Source organism: Ictalurus furcatus, chromosome 8 (assembly GCF_023375685.1).
Source record: "Ictalurus furcatus strain D&B chromosome 8, Billie_1.0, whole genome shotgun sequence".
NCBI classification, from domain to species: Eukaryota; Metazoa; Chordata; class Actinopteri; order Siluriformes; family Ictaluridae; genus Ictalurus; species Ictalurus furcatus.
In genome coordinates, this window is record NC_071262.1 from 20233841 (window position 1) to 20256992 (window position 23152).

At 39.1% G+C, this 23152-nt stretch overlaps 1 protein-coding gene across 8 annotated transcripts in view; it reads left to right on the forward strand.

The window, feature by feature from the left end:
* Positions 1 to 23152, forward strand: part of kiaa1549la (KIAA1549-like a) — an 83069-nt gene that overhangs the window by 16097 nt on the left and 43820 nt on the right. For 5 of the 8 annotated variants that reach the window (XM_053631348.1, XM_053631347.1, XM_053631349.1 and 2 more), the window contains exons 2-4: positions 12828 to 13157; positions 15036 to 15593; positions 18996 to 19111. In XM_053631348.1, the coding sequence (XP_053487323.1) occupies positions 12828 to 13157; positions 15036 to 15593; positions 18996 to 19111 (1004 nt within the window). Of the gene's footprint in view, positions 1 to 12827; positions 13158 to 13255; positions 13341 to 15035; positions 15594 to 18995; positions 19112 to 23152 lie in introns of those variants that run through there. The other 3 variants (XM_053631352.1, XM_053631353.1, XM_053631351.1) reach the window with 3 other exon arrangements.

A 23152-nucleotide genomic window follows, 5' to 3' on the forward strand; every position in this document is an offset into this window, starting at 1 on the left:
CCAATCTAAAATAGTTTTAACACACTTTTATTGTTTTACGTGAACAACAACAAAAAGTTCTAGCTTTTTGTTCATTTAGTAAGACGGGCATGTGTGTGTTGGTGTGAAAATAAAGTATGCTATAAATCACATGCAATCAAGTAACACAGGTGATTTAGATAAATTTTGTAGGCTGATTGGCGTGTCTAAAGTGTCCGACGTGTATGAATGGGTGTGTGAGTGTGTATGTGATTGTGCCCTGCGATGGACTGGCACCCTGTCCAGGGTGTACCTCGCCTTGTGCCCGATGCTCCCTGGGATAGGCTCCAAGTTCCCTGTGACCCTGAAAAGGAGTAAGCGGTAGAAGATAGATGGATGGATGGTTTAGGAGGCTTACTTTAGTTGACTAGAAGTGTGCCATTGCTGTAAGCATCCAATTTTCTTTGCTCTTAGATATGTAAATATTGTGACTGTTCAAGTGACATTTGTTCTGACAGCCCTAATGGAAATACATTATATTTCATGATGGACAAATTATCTAATACATGTTGGTTACACTACAGAAAAAAAAAACAAAAAACAACAACACATAAATCACGATACAATCACTGGGTTAGACAGGTATCAAATTAAAGGAAAAAGCAACATAAAGTGAGTGAGTAAGGTCCCAGAACAGCTTCAATGTACCTTGGCATTGATTCTACAAGTCTCTGGAAGTGTACTGGAGCATTGAACATTGTTCTTCCAGAAGATTTTCCTTCAGTTAGTGTTTTGATTGTATTGATGGAAAGCTCCAATATCCCTTGTAGATGTTCTCTTAGGTTGAATTCTGGAGTCTCCGAAGGCTGTAGCATGTGATTTACATCTTTTCATTTTCATCTCGAACCCTGTGGGTGGGAGCGGCGTCATTCTGGAAGAGACTACACCCACCAGGATAGAAATGTTCCATCATAGGATAAAGGTAATCAGTCAGAAGAGCTGCAGTATTGATTTGCAGTGATGACTCACTCCATGGGGACAAATGGAGCCAAACCATGCCTGCAAAATAAATAAATGCCCTCACAGTATAACAGAGTGACCAGTGACAGAGTAACGAGACAGTGTAAAGCATATGAATGGGGAACTTGTGATTATCATAGTCGAATATATTTAATTAATCAAAGTCAAAAACTGTGAATACAACTGAAGCCCCATCACTTGTACAGGTAAAAGCAAAACCAGCTGAAAAACCAACACAGATGCTGTGAACAGTATTAGGCTTAGGTTTAAGATCATATTTAGTAATTGGAGAAAAGATCTGTGTGTTCATTAATTATAGCACTCATTCCAGCACTCTAGTTGAAAGGCACGATAGGAGTTAGCTGAAGGGACACAGGTGCGTTAGAAAGGATTGATGGAGCTCAGAGCATGAAATATCGCAGTGCTCAGTTATGCTGCGTTAGCGTTCTGAGGTCTTATCAGGCATCTACTAGCCTGCCATCATCATTTAGACGAAACAAGACCGTAAATCGTCATGTGAGCAGCATTACACAGGGACGCTCACATGCACTGAAGCATCACGTCCACCGTATGGTGATTTGTAGACTCAGGCAGCCTAAGCACACTGTTTCATACCATGTGGTTTGCTGGCTTGAGTTATGGTGTGTTATTGCACTGTGTGTGTGTGTGTGTGTGTGTGTGTGTGTGTGTGTGCGCGCGCTCTTTTCCCTAAAGCGTTCCTAGCTCGGTGTTGATGATTTGCCGTAGTCCGTCACACTCATACTGTGCTCTGCATCCAGACTCAGCTGGCACTGCATGACCTATTGAGAGCCCTGCCAGCAAGTCACATGACCATGTTTATCCAATCAGTGATGCATCAGATATGTTGTGCAGAGGCTGCGTCGAGCAGAGAGGCTCAGGCAGGCTGGCTTGTTTATCCAGCCCTGTTTTGCAACCTCCTCAATATTTCATAGCACCGTTTCACCACACATGAGAAGAAAAGAGACAGTGTGTAATTACAGGCAGAATGCAGTTTTCTTTTCACACAGACAAAATGTGGCATCACAAATGTCGTTACATTACAACAGAGCATCTGAACGATGCTCACATGTCTATGTGTGTGTGTGTGTGTTTTGGTGTCTCTGTCAGAGGTTGTGCTCTGAAGGTTTTTCTGAACCATATCTTCTTGAACTTTGACAGAATGGGATCACACTTGCTGTAGACAAAAGTAGTAAAGTTACTTTGTAGTAACACTGAAAACAGTCTTTATATTTTAAATAGTTGTATGTATTGATGGATAGGCTTTTTTTGTCCAAATACACCATCAGAAAAAAGCATGCAGCTGCAGGATTACTTTTTGCAATGCTATTGGTATTTATAGGGGCAATCTAAGAATCATCACCAAAGTTTGTGGCAGAGATCAGAACACAGATGGACAACACCACAAATGTACTATAGGACTTCACAAGAAGAGACAGAAATACGAATGCAGAAAGGGACATCTAATCAAAGGCTTTGCACAGAAAAGGAGAACACATTAGGCTAGTAAACCCTATGTTCTATGACTAGACGATAAACAAGCGCACATGGCAAAATAAATGTACTGGGGACATGCTGCACGGTGGAGATCATGACATTCACAGGTAAGCTAAGGCTTGAGGATAGTGTATTGTGTTTATATTGCTACATATTCTGATTGTAAGCCTTGAACATATTTACTACTATCTAATCCTATCTGAAAAGATATCCATTTAACCACAATTGTGGTGTTTTTAATTTCAGGGTCAGAGCAATCTTAGGTGTTTCTCTGAATATAGTAGTAGTCGCCAAATTGTACAACAACATGTTCTTCATTCAAAACACATGATCCAGCTACCACCTCTTTTCACCTCAGATTCCCCTTGTGTAACTTAGAGAATGAGAGCATAACCCCACCTTTTCACTAGCAAGTGTATCTGAATCAGTTGATCTCTTGTGGATGTCTCACTATCCTTATTTGAAGTTTTAATAGATACTGGAACTAGGAAATGGGGGCATGGTGGCATATTTGTTAGCATGTTTGCCTCAGACTTCTGCACTCTCAGAAAGGATGTGTTAATGTCCTACATTCTTTTTGTGTTATTATTATTTCAACACATGTTCTGGACCTGCCTCAAAGTGAATGTTCGTTGCTTTGAGATTTTGATTGTGACTGTGGAGTCGGACTCCTGAGGCGAGGAAACTAAATGACCACAGGTAAGTTAGCGTTCATCACTATTTAGCGATACTGCTGCTGAAAATGCCTGGCTGAGTTTGTGATATTTAGGCAGGGAGCTCTCGAAAATGTATTCACTGCAAAACAATAACTCAGCGAGTGATAATTAACTTTACCTATCGCTATGGCTTCAAAAGTGAATATCATGTATTGCTTCCTCAGTGTTGGCGTTACACTACTGGTATACAATGAGGGAAAGAAGTATTTGATCCCCTGCTGATTTTGTACGTTTGCCCACTGACAAAGAAATGATCAGTCTATAATTTTAATGGTAGGTTTATTTGAACAGTGAGAGACAGAATAACAACAAGAAAATCCAGAAAAACGCATGTCAAAAATGTTATAAATTGATTTGCATTTTAATGAGGGAAATAAGTATTTGACCCCCTCTTAATCAGAAAGATTTCTGGCTCCCAGGTGTCTTTTATACAGGTAACGAGCTGAGATTAGGAGCACACTCTTAAAGGGAGTGCTCCTAATCTCAGCTTGTTACCTGTATAAAAGACACCTGTCCACAGAAGCAATCAATCAATCAGATTCCAAACTCTCCACCGTGGCCAAGACCAAAGAGCTCTCCAAGGATGTCAGGGACAAGATTGTAGACCTACACAAGTCTGGAATGGGCTGCAAGACCATTGCCAAGCAGCTTGGTATGAAGGTGACGACAGTTGGTGCGATTATTCGCAAATGGAAGAAACACAAAAGAACTGTCAATCTCCCTCGGCCTGGGGCTCCATGCAAGATCTCACCTCGTGGAGTTGCAATGATCGTGAGAACAGTGAGGAATCAGCCCAGAACTACACGAGAGGATCTTGTCAATGATCTCAAGGCAGCTGGGACCATAGTCACTAAGAAAACAATTGGTAACACACTACGCCGTGAAGGACTGAAATCCTGTAGCGCCCGCAAGTTCCCCCTGCTCAAGAAAGCACATATACATGCCCGTCTGAAGTTTGACAATGAACATCTGAATGATTCAGAGGACAACTGGGTGAAAGTGTTGTGGTCAGATGAGACCAAAATGGAGCTCTTTGGCATCAACTCAACTCGCCGTGTTTGGAGGAGGAGGAATGCTGCCTATGACCCCAAGAACACCATCCCCACCGTCAAACATGGAGGTGGAAACATTATGCTTTGGGGGTGTTTTTCTGCTAAGGGGACAGGACAACTTCACCGCATCAAAGGGACGATGGACGGGGCCATGTACCGTCAAATCTTGGGTGAGAACCTCCTTCCTTCAGCCAGGGCATTGAAAATGGGTCATGGATGGGTATTCCAGCATGACAATGACCCCAAACACATGGCCAAGGCAGCAAAGGAGTGGCTCAAGAAGAAGCACATTAAGGTCCTGGAGTGGCCTAGCCAGTCTCCAGACCTTAATCCCATAGAAAATCTGTGGAGGGAGGTGAAGGTTCGAGTTGCCAAACGTCAGCCTCGAAACCGTAATGACTTGGAGAAGATCTGCAAAGAGGAGTGGGACAAAATCCCTCCTGAGATGTGTGCAAACCTGGTGGCCAACTACAAGAAACGTCTGACCTCTGTGATTGCCAACAAGGGTTTTGCCACCAAGTACTAAGTCATGTTTTGCAGAGGGGTCAAATACATATTTCCCTCGTTAAAATGCAAATCAATTTATAACATTTTTGACATGCGTTTTTCTGGATTTTTTTGTTGTTATTCTGTCTCTCACTGTTCAAATAAATCTACCATTAAAATTATAGACTGATCATTTCTTTGTCAGTGGGCAAACGTACAAAATCAGCAGGGGATCAAATACTTTTTTCCCTCACTGTATTGTGTTTATGTTCACTGTGAAATATGGACTGAGGTTATTCTATAATTCTCTGGGTCTGCATTGTATCAGAGGCTCCGAGTTAGGGTTAGCTCACTGGATGCTGTCACCAATCACAGTAGGGATGAGTGATGCTAACATAGACGCTCACTTGAGTTGATAACATTACTTTAGCATACAGTCTGCGGTAACGCTAGACATTCCCATTCCCTTTTTGAAAATTACCAATAACGTAGCTTTACAGCTGTTCACCATGATGTAATACCGAGAATGGGTTAAAAGTGGAATAAAACCCTTCAGAATCTATTGTTTTTAGGAAATAATAATCACCCCACCCTATATGATTTTCCTGTAACAGCACACCCCATTGTATATTATTCCTTACATATTCCAGATATAAAACACAGGAAATAATGGGGTGTAAACAGGGTCAAACAAGGACATCCTTCCCTGCAGGGCCAATTAGTCTCTCTTAAGCCGGGTTCACACTGTACGATTTTGGCCACGATTTGGTCGTCTGAGACAAATTTTGAAAATCCTAAAAGATTCCTATAATCCTAGGGCATAATCTGTAGTCTTTGATGACTAGTTTGATGTGTTCCCTGACAGCTGATTAATGGCTGTTGCGATCAAATGTTTCCTCCGATTAAATTCTGGCAGTGTCAGAAGATTTGATGCACAGTCCCGTAGTGTGGCTTCTCCTACTCCGTCTGAGTCTTCTTGCATGTGTCCGTTTTTCGCGTTTTGACTGTCGTACAGTCCGACGTTAATGACAACTAAGATCCACAGTGTGACATGGCTTACTGCGGGGATCAAGTCAGTACAGTCTGATAAGCAACAGTCTCAAAGGACTATTAAAAATCGCACAGTGTGCACTCGGCTTTAGACTCCCAGTTACGTATGGCTATGGCATTGGTAGAAATCACATTCTTCTGAGACCATGTTTAAAATGCTTTTTAATATTTAAAGGAAACCCAGGATAAGATAAAACCACAGTTATGATGTTTTCTTCCAGGTTTCTGAGGTAAACACTAAGGTTAAGTTTAGCTTTGGTAGGCAGAAGGAGGATACTATGTGGGGAATTGGACAACTTGCGCCTTAGAACTGCTTTGAGGAATGTACTGAATCCAGTCTTCTAGATTAGCATACATTTAAATGCGGCTTGTTTTTCTGCCATCACGTTGCTTGTCACTGTTACAGGAATCACGACACCGAGCTAATAGACATTTGTTGTTGTTGCCTGTTAATGACACGATAGGTTGTAAAAAAAAACACAATAGGTATATCAGGCAGGAAGAGTGGATTGAGTGGATTTAGGAGCTGTCAGTATGTGAGCAAGGCTGGAAACGCAGATAGCGATCATAGCTTCAGGCCAATGCTTTATAATCGCTGAGCTCCTCAATCTGCTACCAGCGCTGTCACAGCAGAATCCCACCGAGACGTGCTCTCTTGCTCCCTCTGTGCTTTTCCTGTGCGTTATTTGAAGACGCTCATGGGGGCGGTTTGTGGATTTTGTGTGTGGGACATACTGAAGGCTCCGAGCTCAGCTTTTGATTTGAATCGTCTCTGTGTACTTAGACAGTTCGGAATGGTAAAGACTGAACTGCTGTGTTGCGTTACATCTCACTCACATCAAATAAATGAACAATATATTACAGATAGGCAGAAATGCTTTATTGTGAAGCAGAAGAACTGCTCCAGAGTCTGCATTAATTTCTGGGCTCCTTCATCCTGATCTGAGTGAATCATCATCATTTTCCCCTTCAGGCATTTCAGCTGCTGGTTGTGCACATGGCCGCTGGCTTCCTTTTAGAGCTACTATTAGAAGAAAAGATCCTCAAGGATTATTTGGATGATTCTAAGTAGAATTGTTTCTACTTGGAGAACCGTCTGAAAGATTGAAATATTCATTGCTGCTCCGGAGGGTTCTTCACACTAAAAATATTTGGAGCACTGGGTGTGAGGTGGGAATACACCTTGGATCCCAGTCTATTGCACGACACCATGCACACACACATACACACACTCTTTCACACCTGGGAAAAATACAAATTAGTGTATCCAACCCACCTACCGGCATGAGAGGAAATCTGAGAACCCAAAGAAAACTCAAGATCAGAGCAGAAGAAGACCAGGTGATGATTTTACAATCTTGAACTTTATGTACATAATAAGAATATCATTTCTATCCTTACTTATTTATGTTTATACCTCCTGCCCGCTGTACACATGCTTTAAACACTAATATACCTTCTCACAGACACAACACTTCTTATGTAACTGCAACAGTTGCATATAGCTTTGTCCACAGTAACTAAGTAAAGAATAAAACATGACATGGCATGCTGTTATAAGAAATAATCAACAACATCTGGTGCGATGCAAAGCAGAGGGCAGATTATTTTCTTAAAATAGCACCTGTCGTGTTTTATTCCACTTATACCACAGTGATTTACCAGTGATTGCATGTTTTATTCATAAAAGCATGACATGTCATACTTTCTATCTGTTTATAATTAAATGTAATGTTGTTAGTTTCTGTTATCACTCAATGCGCTGACACTGGAGACTCCTTCCATAAAATGCCCTCACAGAAAACTTACACATTTTTCTTTGTTTAATAACACGTGTGAATTAGCTGTTACTATAGATTTGCTAACATATTAATGTCAACCTGTGATTTTTAATTAGAGCTGACAATGTTTTTTCTTTTTTCTTTTGACCAATCAGAATCAAGAATTCAGCAGCACTGTGGCATAGGCTTTAATAAACAGGTCAAGCACTCGTTCAATTTTGAGCTTATGAGCATTATTTTGAGGTATTACACCATGCGTTTACATTACAATCTATTTATGAATGTAATAGTATTAAATCTGATAAACTAACTAAGTTTAGCCTCTTTAATTCTCCAGTTTGTGTTTCAGAATAATGGACATATTTACAATTCTTTTTGATAGTATAGGATATTTACTTAATAAAACTTGCATCATATCTTAGGGGCTGCAAAGGAGAAGAGGCAGTTATTGTGGTAAGCACATATCCTGTATATCAGCCTCTGCTTGTCAGATTGGACTTTTTTTTTGTGCCTAAGGACACCTTATATAATACATAAATCCCAAACAGACCATTATTTCTTCATAGCTAAAATGCAAATCATATTGTGTCAGAGATGTGTCAAACCCTAAAAAGACAGTGTCACAGAAAAGCCGTCTCTTATGTAACTAAAAATAGTATAAACCCTTGTCCATGGTGACTAACAGCAAGTCAGCGGTGCTAGTCATCAGCAGGGATCATCAACGATTTATCCTGTGTCTGCCCAGCCTATGCCTTGTGCTTCAACTTGTTAAACCTAATACTGTGATTTTTATAAACTAAACTTTAACTTGGCTTTTACTCTGACAGTTCAGCGGCTGTCTTCTCGACCAAAGTTACACGAAGCCACAGCCTGTAATTGCTGCATTTGATATATTTTTTTCACATCGCATTAAAATGACATTAATATTGCACTTTGAGATCTTTCTATCTGCTGTATAAAAAAAAAGGATGATGAGAGTTGAGGGGCAATCGGCTGTGCATCAGGATTTTTAATCTTCTCGGTAGAACGAGGACACTGTAATCTTCGGTTGTGATTTAGGTAGGTACAAAGTGGTTCGGTTGATTTGGAATTTAATTGGAATTTTGCATAACTGATTAGAACTGAAAGCAAAAGAGCAATGCTTTTGATTAAAGCATCTCAAGTGGCTTGTCTCTGATGAAAGGCAGGTGGACTGTAGTCAATGCCCCATGAAGACTCAGTTAAAAGCAGATGGGTTCCTATGAATAGACATCCTGTTGGAATGGTGCAATGCCATGCCTAGCCTTTCCTCTACGGCCTTCTCGTGGACTTTTACTGGTTTTGGCCCATTACCCATCATTCCCCATCACCACCTGTCCCTATCCTGTTGACGTTCCAGGCCTTGCCATCTGACTGATCCTTAGTTACATCTGTATAGGATGAGCACTTCGTTCCCAAATTCTTGTTGTTCATGAGATCATTAGCAGGAATTTAATCAATTATGCAGTGTCCTTGATTATTTATAGATCAAGCCAGAGATCTGGATGCACCTTGATGTGTGGAAACAAGTCAGCCAATGGAAACACTCTGCTGTGCCTGGCAGTAGCCTTTGATTGGCTCAGCTCAGTGCCTCATTTGAAATCCATGACTGCTCCAGGAGCCATTAAAGTCTTTATAAATCTTCACCGTGCCGGGGTCAGCATACTAAAACATCCTAGCTGCTGTAGTAATGCAGTCTCTAGGACACTGGCAGTGACGCTCTCCTGAGCCGAAACGTATGCATATGTGTGTTTCTTCTCTACTTCAGCATCACATTATCGCACGACCCCTGCCTTTCTCCTGCTGTCCCTTTCTCAGGAAACCCCATATGCTCGAACTGTCAGAGCAGGTGGCTGTCAGTTGGAGAAGAGGCTTTCAGCATGACCTGTGATAACATACCGACACATACTCGATACGCCCACACACACACGATGAAGACTTTTAATGCTAGCGTCTTGTTAGACCAAGGCTCCCGGTGAATTATTCATTTTTCCCATTTCACTTTAGGGAAGAGAAAAATCACGCCATTTGCTGGTTTTGTCACCTCAGTGCTGGAGAGTCATTCAGAGATGATTAATACTGTGATTAATAGGCCTTCATTGCCTTTTACTTGATTCCTATCTTGAGGAGCATAACATTGACACAGTCCTGGGCTGCATTGACTCGCTGACATTAATCACTAATTCTGTAGTGAGAGGATCACTGGAATATGATCCTTTTTCTCTTTCTATGTCTTTCAGCCACCGTAGAGGTGATTTTTAAAGTGCAGGATGACATTAAGACACCGTTTCAGGGCAATATGTGTGTGATTGCGTGTGACAGTACACATTTTCTGCTGCGGTATATTATGACTGCTTGGCTGTCTTCCTCTATGACCTCAAAAAAACCAAACCCAGATTCACATTACTGTTTTCTTTCTTATTTTTCATCCCTGCCTATGATGACTCATGAGCTTTGCACAATGTTGCAGATTTATGCTGGTCATATTTTAAACTGTTCCACATTTCCATATGAGAGTCAGTCGTTTTGCATGGGAACAGAAAAAAAAAAGTCTCAACTGTTCATCTCAGTCCTCATTAAAATGCTCAGTAAAACAAGTCAAGTATTATTTTATTTCATCATTTTAACATTATCATACTGCATACTTAAATTTTTATTTATACATTTAATTTCGAGTAATGTCAAGTTTACATACTTTTTGGACAAAATAAAGTAAGACAAAAGACAAAGGTATTTAATTTATAGCAAGCAACAACACATTCAGTGTCTATGTACTATTGGATGGGATGCATTTCATCCCGAAATCCATCTGTTAAGTAATGTTGCCAGAGGTCGTCTAAAGTAATTATGAAATGATTCACATGAGATAAGTGATCTTTGTATTTTGGAAGTAGGGCTGGGCAGTACAGATAAAAAAAAATTATGACGATATAATGTTTCATATCATTTGGTATCAATAATTATTGATAAATTTGAATCTTTTTTAAACAAAGACCAGTAGAAAAAAAGATTGAATTTAATAACTGTGTTTTTAATTTACCCACTTTATTAAGGCAAACAACAAATATTTTTTAGTTTTAACAGTCAAAAACAAAATAGAATTTAAACAAATATCTTCTGTTATATCTTAAATGTGTCACGAAATGGGGGGTTGAGATGGATGCAAGTGCAGATAAAAGTTTTATTAGAGATAGGCAAACAAATCCAAATCAAAAGGCAAAGGCGTGATAATAAACAGGCAACAGGTCAAGCGATTGGCAAAATTCCATAAACGAGGCAAGACAGAATCAAATAACGAGGATGAGAACAGGATCAAAACTGTGGCACGGATATGAGGAATAAAGGCTTGGCACCAAGTCGAAACTTACACTCAATACTTCGCAATGAACAATCAGTATGTTTACATGGACAACAATTATCCGATATTAACCTAACAATACTCTAAGAAACTACCATGTAAACAGCAATTATTGATTACCTTAATCCGACTAAAGTCATACTCGAAGTAAACACAAATCGAAATAAGACATGTGGGGTATTCCTATTTTAGTCGCATTATCGAAGTGCATTATAGACATGTAAACACCTTAAATCACACTATTAATGTCGTGTGGGACTTTTCACTGCATTTTGCAACATTACACGTACACACAGGGCAGTGCTAAACTGCTATATAGTAGGTTAAATACATGTATTTCAGCTACTATATAGTAGGTAAGTACGCGGTCTGGGACGCAGCCCATGGCTTCAAGCAGTCGTCTATTTACATGTATAGCATGACAAATAATTAACTGCACTTGAAGCATTCGTAAAATTAAAAATGAAACACCCAAAACTGTATACAGTACCATAACGAAGACGAACTGTATGTTGATACGTGAAATTCTGGAGGGAACGTCGGACGGCGTGGCGCGGTGACGTAATGACGTGTGCCGTTAATCGATTTATGTTCTATAACATGTAAAACGGGGACATGAAAGGAGTATTCTAAAAGTGACTCACGTAAACACCTTAATCACAATACTGTCTTATTCAGAATAAGGCCAATAATTAGATTACTGCTGTCCATGTATACATAGTCAGTGATGCACGAGGGGTTTAAATCACAAATGTAATCAAGGGTGAAACACAAAACAGCTGAGAATAATGATGACACATAAGGGAAACAACCAATGACAGTACAGGGGCAGAGACAGGGCAGAAATCATAACAAAACACACGTGTCAATAGTCAATGTCACTGAAAACCCCGGAAGAGCGCGCTTTGAACTTCGAGCTTCGAGCTAGCGTGAGGGGAAACCATGACAATATGAAGATTAAATAAACAAGTGTTAAAGAAACTCTTGAACTTAATAAATAAAATGTAATGTAAAAGGCAAACTTTGAGGGAGATCAACATCGCATTATAGCACAGAATGTGACTCGGGTTTGTGCTCAGCCTGTTAACCTAGCCTTGTATAAAACTTTCACTTTAACACTTACTTCTGGATAACACTGTGCTGAGGTCTGCGTCTGACGAGTTGAGCTCCTGCTCTGAGGACACTCACTGTCCTCCCCAGAGCCGACATTTTAACAGAAAACACAAAAAGCGGCAGAATGTCACATTTCTTGCTTGCTCGCTGTTCAGAGTCACACACACTGTACATGTTCGGAGCACTGCGCATGCGTACTACAAGTCTCTCACAGCTTGTTTCTCCGTACTTGGCTGGGGCATTTTTTTTGCAAAACTTACACACAACGGTGTTCTGATGTTGGTCAGACAAAAAGAAACCAAAAAAACTGCCACACTGGTGAACTGATCTCCTCGGCAGTCTCTGAACTCATTTTCGCGTGTGTTCTGATGTCACATGGTGATGACGCAACCGAACCCCACAGATACGCAACTTGTTATTGGCTGTTTGCTTAGCACACTCCTTTATCAAGGCATATGATAGGCTGTTTATGATCCAGGGCCGGCGAACGATTGAGGGTTGTTCATGCAACCAAACATCATGTTTGTTTACATATTATCGAGCATTATACCGAACATTTTTTCTATTGTTACGATAAACGTGTACCGTCAATAAATACCGATACTGTTTTATCACCTATCCCTATTTGGAAGTTTTGAAAAGTGCTCGTTTTCTGAAATCTATAACAACATTTATGAGTCATTGAGCACAATCCAAAAAATCCTATTCATTACTGAGTATTTTGATGTATTACCTATTATCTCTGATTCTGTTTCTCCAGATGAGGGCCAGATCGAAACATTGAATCATTCTGCTACATCACCAATCCCCACTGGGTCTTCAAACATCTCCTCGTCTCTCTCTCCACTAGAAGAAGATGGAGATCCTCTCCTGCAGTCACACTCTGCACCAGCAGAGACAGTGTCAAGCACCAGAGAGCAGGCTGTCTTCTCCTCCGTGCTGACAGTGAGGGCCAACTCGGACTCGCTGGTGCAATACCCGGCCTCTCCTCACGCAAACACTTACAATCTCACCAATCACAAAATCCAGGAGGATCCGCCGTCTAAAGCTCCGCAACCTCCAACCAAGAGTGCGCTAAGCACCGGCTCAGGTACAGAACCTGCAGCGTGGATGTGATATAAATGTGTGTGTTTAATAGTGCTGCTGTGTGTGTGAGGTTAACTGTGATCAAAATGGTTTTGTTCGCAGAAGTTCTGCTGACTTGATGTTGTCGTCTGTGCTTTTGTCCTCGTCGTGTCCATCATCATGATCATCCTCATGCTTGAAAATCCTTGTATGTTGATCACCCTTATCATTATCATCATGTGTTGACTTGTTCTCCTTTGTCATCGTGTATGAGTGTTCATAACACTCATAGTGTTCCCTCAGCCATTGACCTTTAAAGTCACAATCAGGAATTTTAATGATTTCTGTCAAGAACATATCTTATGTTCTTGATGAATATCTTATGGGGTCTATCAAGAACATGTCTTAAAACACTGATTCTTGTTGATAGCATGACGTAAATGTTCATTATCAAAACTCAGAACTTTTATGTGTACCAAAAAGACAAAAACAAATTATTTACAAACATCCAACTGTAAATTCACCTAATGGAAGCTTGGTTTTTGTTGTTACCAGCTATTTGAAAATCCCTGTTTGTGACTATAAAATCTCCCCTTAAATTGTTTTCAAACCTGTCTTGCTTGCCTGTTATTGAATGTTGAGAAGAAGAAAATAACATTTTGAACTGCTAAATAAGAAATACAATAATTAGGGGCAATAATTAGATTGCAATTTTTGATTTATTAAAGAACGACACATCAAACTTTTCCCCATTTATAGTTTCATTTAATGTTGTTGAACATCCATGAAACAAGTTGGTTACTCTGTTATGACTTATGTTATACAGCTATAAACACTCACTGACTTACTAGATTTTCTTTTTTTCCTTTCTATTGAGATTATTAAGATAAAAAAAGTCAGCTTTTTGTTATGTTACAAATAAGTCCTCTACCCTGAAGACGTTTACATGGCAGAAAAACAGCGCTGACATTGGAGACTCCTTCCATGAATGTAAAATAAACTTCTCCTACAGAAAGCCATACCATATCAATGATTAAACATTACTTTGTAAAATAACAGCACGTTTTCATAAATTGTGTAGTGCAGGGGTGTCCAATCTAATCCGGAAAGGGCCGGTGTGGATGCAGTTTTCATTCCAACCAAGCAGAAGCCACACCTGAGTCTATTGCAAGCCAAGATCAACTGATTAAACAGGTGGAATCAGGTGTGGCTCCTGCTTGGTTGGAATGAAAACCTGTACCCACACCGGCCCTTTGCGGATAAGATTGGACACCGCTGGTGTAGAGTGTCCAATTTAAGAGGCCACTGATAACTGCCTGTTGCTATAGAAACTATATCATATTAGAATGAGTGCATTAATATAAATCTGTGAATTGTCTTGTAGCCAGAATTATTGTCAAAGCTGTCTTTATGGAAAATTAATCAACATTTTCTGACCTATCTCATTTGAGAATTCAACAGTGTTGTGGTATAAATGGCATTATTGAGGGTTCTTTGGATAGTTAAGGATTCTTAGCTTACTAAAAGCTTAGTGAAACACTCCACTGTAAAGTTCTACATAGAAAGCAGACCCATAGAGACCCTCAATCGGAAGGACAACAGAAGAACCCTTGAGAACCAATAAAGGTTCTAGGTTTAACTTATTTATTTATTTATCTATTTATTTATTTATTTATTTATTTATTTTAACAAATATCAGCAATGATATCTGGTTTTGAAACAGAATAACCAATAAGATCCATTTTCAGGATTGCATAACTTTGAGTTGAGTAAAAACAAAATAAATACATTTCAGAGAGCCTGTAGCAGCTCAGAATACCTTCTCTTTTAGGATCATACAATGACAAAATGTAAACTTCATGTGTTTTCAATGAACATCCAAACAACTGTTGTCTTCTTTCAGAAGAGGCTCCTTCTATGAACCCAGGCCTTCCCACGGCACCTGGTACCTCCATCTTACCACTGGAGGAGACAGAACCTGCTCACACAGATCATGTGACCAGCTCAGTCTCCACCTCCACCTTGCTATCCAATAGTACATCTCCAGGAACAGAAAAAGTTGGGAAAACCTCAATCGAACACCCCAACCCTGACACTGTGACCAGTGACAGTCTCCAGCTCACCACGGTGACCACCACCATGACCACACCATCAACTGTGACTGACATGACTGTGACTCCTCCCAGTACGAGTCCCATGACCACAGAGGTTCTTACCACAAAAGCACCACCCACGACTACCACCGAAACTACAACGATTGCGACGGAGCCTCCGACAACACCGACGACTACAACTACCACAACAACAACAACGACTACGACAACCACACCAACAACAACGACTACAACGACTCAAAGCTCCACTGTAGCTACATCTAGAAGCACCACTACCAAGCAGAGCACCACCACTGAGAGCTCACCTCCATCCTGCAACATCACGGAGAGGCTGTTGGTCCGAACGGGTGAGTCCGGTCCCTCAGTTCTCGCTTCAGTTTCAAAGCAGAAAGGCAAGCTTATTCATTAGCCTCAATTTCTCAGTTACTAGGATACTGATTTACTTTAAGATAAGCATTTTTGTTTCTTGTGTCCTGTATTATATTTTGATTTTTATTTCTTTTGGGATCTTTTTTTTTGGAAGTTGAAAAGATGCTATATCATCTATTTCTCCAGCCTACTACTTTTCCCTCTCTACTTTCTCCTTTACTCTTTCCTCTTTCATCTCTTCAAATATCTCTCTGCACTTCTCATGCTTTATATTCCTCTCACTATCCCCTCCCCTCTCTCTCTCTTATCTGCCTTTCTGTATTTTTCTCTCAGTCTGTTTATGCACCCCACCTCTTTATCTCACTCTTATTCCCTTGTTCCTTTTCCCACTCTCTTTCTCTGTCATTCTTCCTATCTCTCTTTTTCTCCTTCTGTAGCTCTATCTTTTGTTACTGCAAATTTGTGCATGTTTACTGATCTGTAACTTATTTGCATAATTTAATAACATGCCATAGAAAATGTATTGTATTTATTTGTACTTTCAAGAAGTGTTTTCCCCCTAAAATGAGTACAGGAAAAAATAAGGCGCTTATTAGCATGTATTAACAGGACTTAAGAGGGCTTTGTGAAATTTGGCCTTTTCCTATATTTAGGTGCTTGTTTGTTTTTTAAGTTACACTGAGAAAAAAGTTTAATCTGTACATGGAGCAGCATCTTAAGTTTGGCAGTAATAAGAATCCGACCTTTTTACAAGCAGTTCAAAGTCACTGAATTTGTCACATAAGGAATGTCACATAAGGAGCCGCCATAATTGGCCAGAGCTGCAAACTAATGCTGTTTAGTCAACTTGAAGATAGAATTAACACATTTATCTTTGGATTTTATTAGTAATGGATAAACAATTGGGGGTGTGCTGTTATAGGAAAATTATGAGCGATGGGGTGACATGGGCCTCGTGCGAAATGGAGTTACTGTTACCACCCCAAAGGTGATAATTTTTCTATAACAGCATGTCCCAAATGTCCCTGTGAATGAGCTGTTACTACAAATAATAATTTATTAGAGCAAGCACATTAACAAAAACCTGTGATTTGTCTTGTAGCCGGAACTACTGTCAGAGCTGCTATTATAGAAAAGTAATCTTCTAAACACTGTCTAACCAATCAGATTTGAGAATTCAACAGCACTGTTGTATAATATTCAGTTTTACACCAGCCGATTCCAGTTACATTAACGTGGGAGCAACAAATGACAAAACCCTGATAACATAAAAAGACATCACAAGTATGGTTGAGAAGCAACAGCTATGATTTGACACTCAAATGTGTCAACTAATGAATTTTAATGAACATCAGAGGGTCTGCTAATAAATATTAATGACTAGTGTGCAGTCTCAGTTGAAGAAACAGCAGTTTATTAAATAAATATACATAGACTTCATTTTCAGAGTAAAAATTCTGATTAGGTCCTGATGAAACCAAACAGACTAAGTGACTATTATCAGTCAAAAAAAACCCCCACATTTACTATATAGAGTGTATAAAATACACCTAGAGCTTTTAACTTCTGAGACCATGGCTGTGTCTGATTGGCTGTGTCAGAAATTGTCACACATTAACATTATTTTTAGTTTCATAGGAAAAACATGTATGTTTATATATGTTTATATACATATATGAGTTGCAGTGATGTTCTGGAAATAAAATGGAAATTTGTGCAGCTTTCAGGATAGCCAGTCTGATGAGGATGTTATAAATTATTTCTTGAGTGCACATTCTTGGGTGCAAGCAACAGTAAGGAGGCGCCAGTATACACTTGACACAGGGTTGATCTTTATTCTGTGCACATGAGCCAAGCACCATCATCCATCCTGCAGTCCTCTGGCACTGGTGTTTAAATGGCTGGTGGATAAGGCAGAGGAAAAAATATGGAGGAGGACGTGAAGTGAGGCATGGTGCTATCATGACCTTTATCACACCAAAATGCAGGAAGAGAGGGGCCCAAGCACTTTCACACAGTCAAAGCAGTAACAAAAAAACCTCAAACAAAGTAAAAGTGAAGAAAATGGCTTACAAGCACTAATCCTGTACATGGGTGGAAAAAGTACAGAGAAATTATACTATAGTGAGACTTTAGATAATGAGTCAAAATCTTATTCCATTAAAACTGAAAGTATTCAAACAATTTACTTAATTGAAAGTTAAAATGTTGCCAATTTTAAGCGTGGACAAGTATTAAAATGTAAATGTTTTTTAATTAAGACACAGCAGATGAAAAATTGGCACAATTCTTGATATTTTTTCTACATTGACTGGATTCTTTAAACTGAAATACAAATAAAATGCATGACAGCTCATTCTATGCTGAATGCATTCATGTACACTATAGCATACAGCCATTTGCTAGATGTGAGAAAAAGTGACCTTCAAGCCTCTTTGAAGGTCTAAATAAAAATGTAAGAAGTGAAACATAAGGGTTTTTTTTAAAAATGTAATTAAGGAGGAATACAAGTATTAAATTTCAGAAATGCTCAGGTAATATAGAAATACTTCAAAATAATACTTAAATATAGTAACAAAGTACAATTACTCTTATGTTCCATCCCTAATCTTGTATGATTCATTGATGCATGTTTGCAATGATTGTAATGATGTAATGTAATGATTCACTTTCATATGCTAAAAAAATCCACACTGTAATAGTTTTAATATACTGTATGTTGTGTGATAAGTCATCATTGTGCTTTTGGTTTACCTTGAAGGTGGTGGGATTCGATCCCAAAAAGAGTTGATTTATTGATTCTAGGCATTGAAAATGAAGAGTCAAGCCAAAGCGTTGGAGTCAATCCTACACACCCCAAATGATTTGCTTTTGCAAATACACAACACGCAAAATGAATTTAGCTTCCAAGTGGTTTTTTTTTTTTTTTTTTTTGACAGCACCAGCTAATGGATATTGGCATTTATTTTGAAGTTGACTGATCGAAATTGAACAATAATCTCCCAGTGATTCAGACCATTGGCCTGTTGGTTACATTGACCTACAGTATAGTGCGCAAAAATATTTACAGAATAGCGTCACCTTGCTTTTTTGGTGTCTGATTCGGTATAAGCACTTCATAATATTCTCATACCTGATAAATGTCAGTAATATTGTATTGTAGTTAGTTATCTATTATTTATTTGAGAGTTTTATAGCAGTATTACTTTATTAAAATACTGAAATATTAAGATACTTCAATAATCAAAATAATTCAATAAATTTAACAATAGAAAAAGGTAGATTGTGAGCAGCATCTTATGTGTGTGTGTGTGTGTGTGTGTGTGTGTGTGTGTGTGTGTGTATGTGTGTGTGTGTGTGTGTGTGTGATCCTCCTCCAGTTCTGTCTATCCAGATGAAGAGGAATTATCTGGAGAGTGGACTGAGGCAGAGCTTGGTGAAAGGCCTAACCCTGGCACTTCAGAAGGCCTTTAACGATTCCAAGGTCCACATCCAGGTAATTTAGTGTAATTTAATGTACCATTTAGCATTTTTTTTCTTGTGAAATCTACACTGAGGAGAGCACAGGGAAAAGGAACACTAAATAAAATAATTAAACGAACGTCCATGAATGATTTTGTTGCCATTGGAAACTGCCTAATATCCTAATATGTATGTGTACCTAATATGCACATCCTGTAATCCAGAGCTTTCTATTTCAAACAAAACATCATTTCACGTTTGCAACAGATTCCCCATCAGTGCTTCAATCAAACACAGAGTCTGATGGGTATTTGGATTTGTATCACCACTGAACCATGGGAATTGTAGTTTTGCGATGAAGTGTATGGTGGGTGGTGTGTAGGCAGTGGCGTGGGAAGTGTTTGCGTTGCACACACTGTCTTCCCCACATTGTGCGAGAACATGTAGAGCAATTTCCTCTCTTTGTAAGCATCTGGGAATCAGTGTATAAAGCTTTGTGTAAACCGGCATCTTCTCACATTCGAAGGGTGTTTTCTCACCTATTAGGCTTTGCTGAATCAAAATCAGAGGGAAATTGATACTTGTGGTCCATTGTATTCTATTCAAATTTCACACCATACAGTTTGAAAAGGACCAGAAAAAGAAAAGTGGTAGAAGGCTAAAAAAAAGTGCTCATTAAGGGTTCTTGGATAGTTTTGACTTTTAAATATTTTATACTTGTAACCTCTTCTGAAAGGAAAATCTTCTGCTGTAGGGATCCACATTGAACCATTAGGTGTTTCCACAGAGGAACCGACTGGAGAACCCTTTAAGGTGCTAGATGGAGCACGTTTTTTGAGTTTACAAATAAAATAAAAAAAATGTGCCAATTATAAAAGCACTTATAATTGTAAGTAGTCCAAGTATGCTTAAAGATCATCAACCAATCACAGAGAATGCAGAGTCAGGGCTTAATAATAACTAGATAATGAAATAATAGTTTCAATAAATATTAAAGTGCTAAAATGGTTCCCAGAATTTATTCCTTGTGTAGATATTCAGAATACTTCTGCACTCCGGTTCTACCATCTAGCACTCAATTAACTTAATTATCTGGCATGTCAAAAATGTATTTCGGCAAAACATAATACATATAGTCACTCAATGTTTTCTTTTGAAGTTATTAAGACATAAAAAAAAAGCAGAAATCACGAAGTGCAAACTCCTTTGTCCTGAAGACTTTCCCACATCTGAAAAGTTACAGCTTTACCTCTGACTGTTATAAAGCACCGGCACTAGAGACTCCTTCCATAAATCTAAAACAACGGCCATGCTGGAATAGCAATCGGAAAACAAAGGCTGAGAATTGTCACTGTTGTTAAGTTAGGAGTGAGTCTTTGGTAATGTAACTCATCATGTGGTGGAGTTTGTAGTCAACTAATACTAATTGGATTAAGAAAACTCGCTGTTATGTAACAAAGAAAAAAGTAGAATCATTGATATGTTGAAACTTTTTTAGGAGACATTTATTTAATATCAGCGCTTTATAATATTCATGATGTTTTCCACCATGAGAAAGTCTTCAGGACAGAGGAATTTGTGCTTTGTGGTGTTTTGGTAAAATAACAGGCTGCGTTTTTGTTTAAAAAAAATAAAATAATTAATGTCACGAGGTGGGGGCACGGTGGTTAAGTGGTTAGTACGTTTGCCTTGCACCTCCAGGGCTGGGGGTTTGAATCTGCCCTGTGTGCGCAGATTTTGCATGTTCTCCCCATGCTTCAGGGTTTTCCTCCGGGTACTCCAGTTCTGTCCCCCAGTATAAAGATGTGCGTTGTAGGCTGATTGGCATTTCCAAAATGTCCATAGTGTGTGAATGAGTGTGTGAGTGTGCCCTGTGATGGGTTGACACCCACCCTGTCCAGGGTGTCCCTCGCCTTGTGCCCCGAGTTCCCTGGGATAGGCTCCAGGCTCCCCCGTGACCCTGTGTAGGATAAGCAGTACAGAAAATGGACACTGTCAAGAGAGAGAGAGAAAAAAGACTGGGCTGGTGTAGGAACGACTGTTTATAGCTGCTATAATGTGATAAGAGGAACAAGCTTTTTGATGTTCTGCGGCATTGAATGTAACTATAAATTGATAGCATTGTTCACTAATAAATAAAACATTTTAATCGTTGGCAAATAACTGTGATATAAGAGGAATAAAACACTTCAGAATGTGTAGTTATAGGAAAATAATCCACTTTGGGGTAGTAACCCTAACTCTGTAACTCCGCCAAGTTTAGTTATTTATTAACTTTATTAACATTACACTTATCAAAGTTAATGAAGTCTAACAACCTCAGCTTTGTTATTATTGCACCAATTCATCCATATGACTGTTTTAAAGTCTTGTTGTGATTTAAAACTGTATAAGATCATTAATAGTCAACAAACTTTTATGCTTTGTAAAATCCTCTTGTCTTGTGTTATTCAGCATAGCTTTAAGGAACACTGGGACATTGAACTGAATGGTGATGAACATTTGAACAGATCCTGAGTGAGGAATTGTTTTCTTGCTATCTGTAATTATCAGGAAAAAGGGAAATGCGCTATATAACGGTAAACGAGTATGACATTGAAGATTGTTGTTATTGCTGGTTGAAGAGAGTGTCAGTGTCTGTTCTACCCACCACACGAGTGACTCAACCCGAGAATTAGAGCTGTCTGCTATCGGAGAACACTGCTCCTGGAGCTGTCTGTTTGTCTCTCGCCCACGCTTTCCTCTCTCTCTCTCTCTCTCTCTCTCTCTCTTTACCAATCTCTCCTTATCTATTTTTTTGTATTCTCTCTATCCATTTCTGCCTGTTTCTACATCCTGTCTCTGTATCTCACTCTTTTGCCTTTCAAGCTCTACTTTTCTTCTCTTTTTCTTCTCTCTCTCTCTCTCGCTCTCTTTCTTTTATCAGTTTCTACGTCTCCTTCTGCAGCATCTCTCTTGATTTCCCTATCTCCTCACCTCTTTCCCTTTTTCCATGATTGTAAATTCCTCCTCTCTTTATATCTGTCTATCTCCATCTCTCTTACTTGCTCTTTCTCTCACTATTCCTTCCTCCTCTCTCCTTATTTCCTTTTCTGTATTTTTTTATCAGTCTGTGTATGCATCCGTCTTCTATATCTTACTCTTTTTCCATGCTCCATGCCTCTCTTTCTGCCTTTCTCCCTATCTCTTCTTAACCAGCCTCCCGTGTCTTCCTTACTCCCTCCTCCCATCTCTCTTTCTCTTTTTCTGCATCTTCCCTCTCCATTTTTCTCTTTCTCACACTTTCTTGTTACTCACGTCTTCCTCTCTACTTCTTTCCATAACCCTCCCCTTTGATCAGTATTTTTTCTCTCTTTTTTCTTTCTCTCGTTTCTTTCATCCTCTCTTTCTATGCTTACCTATGTACAAATGTATGTATGTAGAACTTCTTTTTCCTCTCTTTTCTGTCTCTATTTCTACACTATTTCTGTCACTTTCTTATAATTTCCTCCCAGACTCACCTTTTTACTTTTGTTAAACAAACTGTGTTACACAGATAAACACAAATGTGGCCTCTTGCAGCTATACATAAGAGCAAATAAATCCTACACAAATATATTTTAATACATAATTAAGGAAATAAACGCTTGGGGTATGTTTTTATAGGAATATAATCAATGATAGGGTGGATGTGATGCAGCACAAAGTAAAGTAGAGTTACTGTTACCACCCTGAATTGATAATTTTCTTATAACAGCATGCCCTGAAGTGCTTTATTCCTCTTATACCTCAGATTATTCCCTCAGGAACAGCTTTTTTTTTTCTCAGGCGAAAAAAAGCTTAGACTGATAAAGACTGGTTCCAATTATTTTAGAGTGATTCAGACTGATTTAGACTGTTTTGGAGCGATTTAGAATGTTTAAAAAATCATTAAGATTTGTTCAGACTGATTCAGACTGTTTCAGTGTGATTCAGACTCATACACCGTGTTTCAGTCTGATTCATACTATTTCAAACAGTCTAACTGTTTGAAACTGATTCAGACTGATTCAGAATGATGCGACTGGTTTAGACCAATTTTGAGTGATTCAGACTG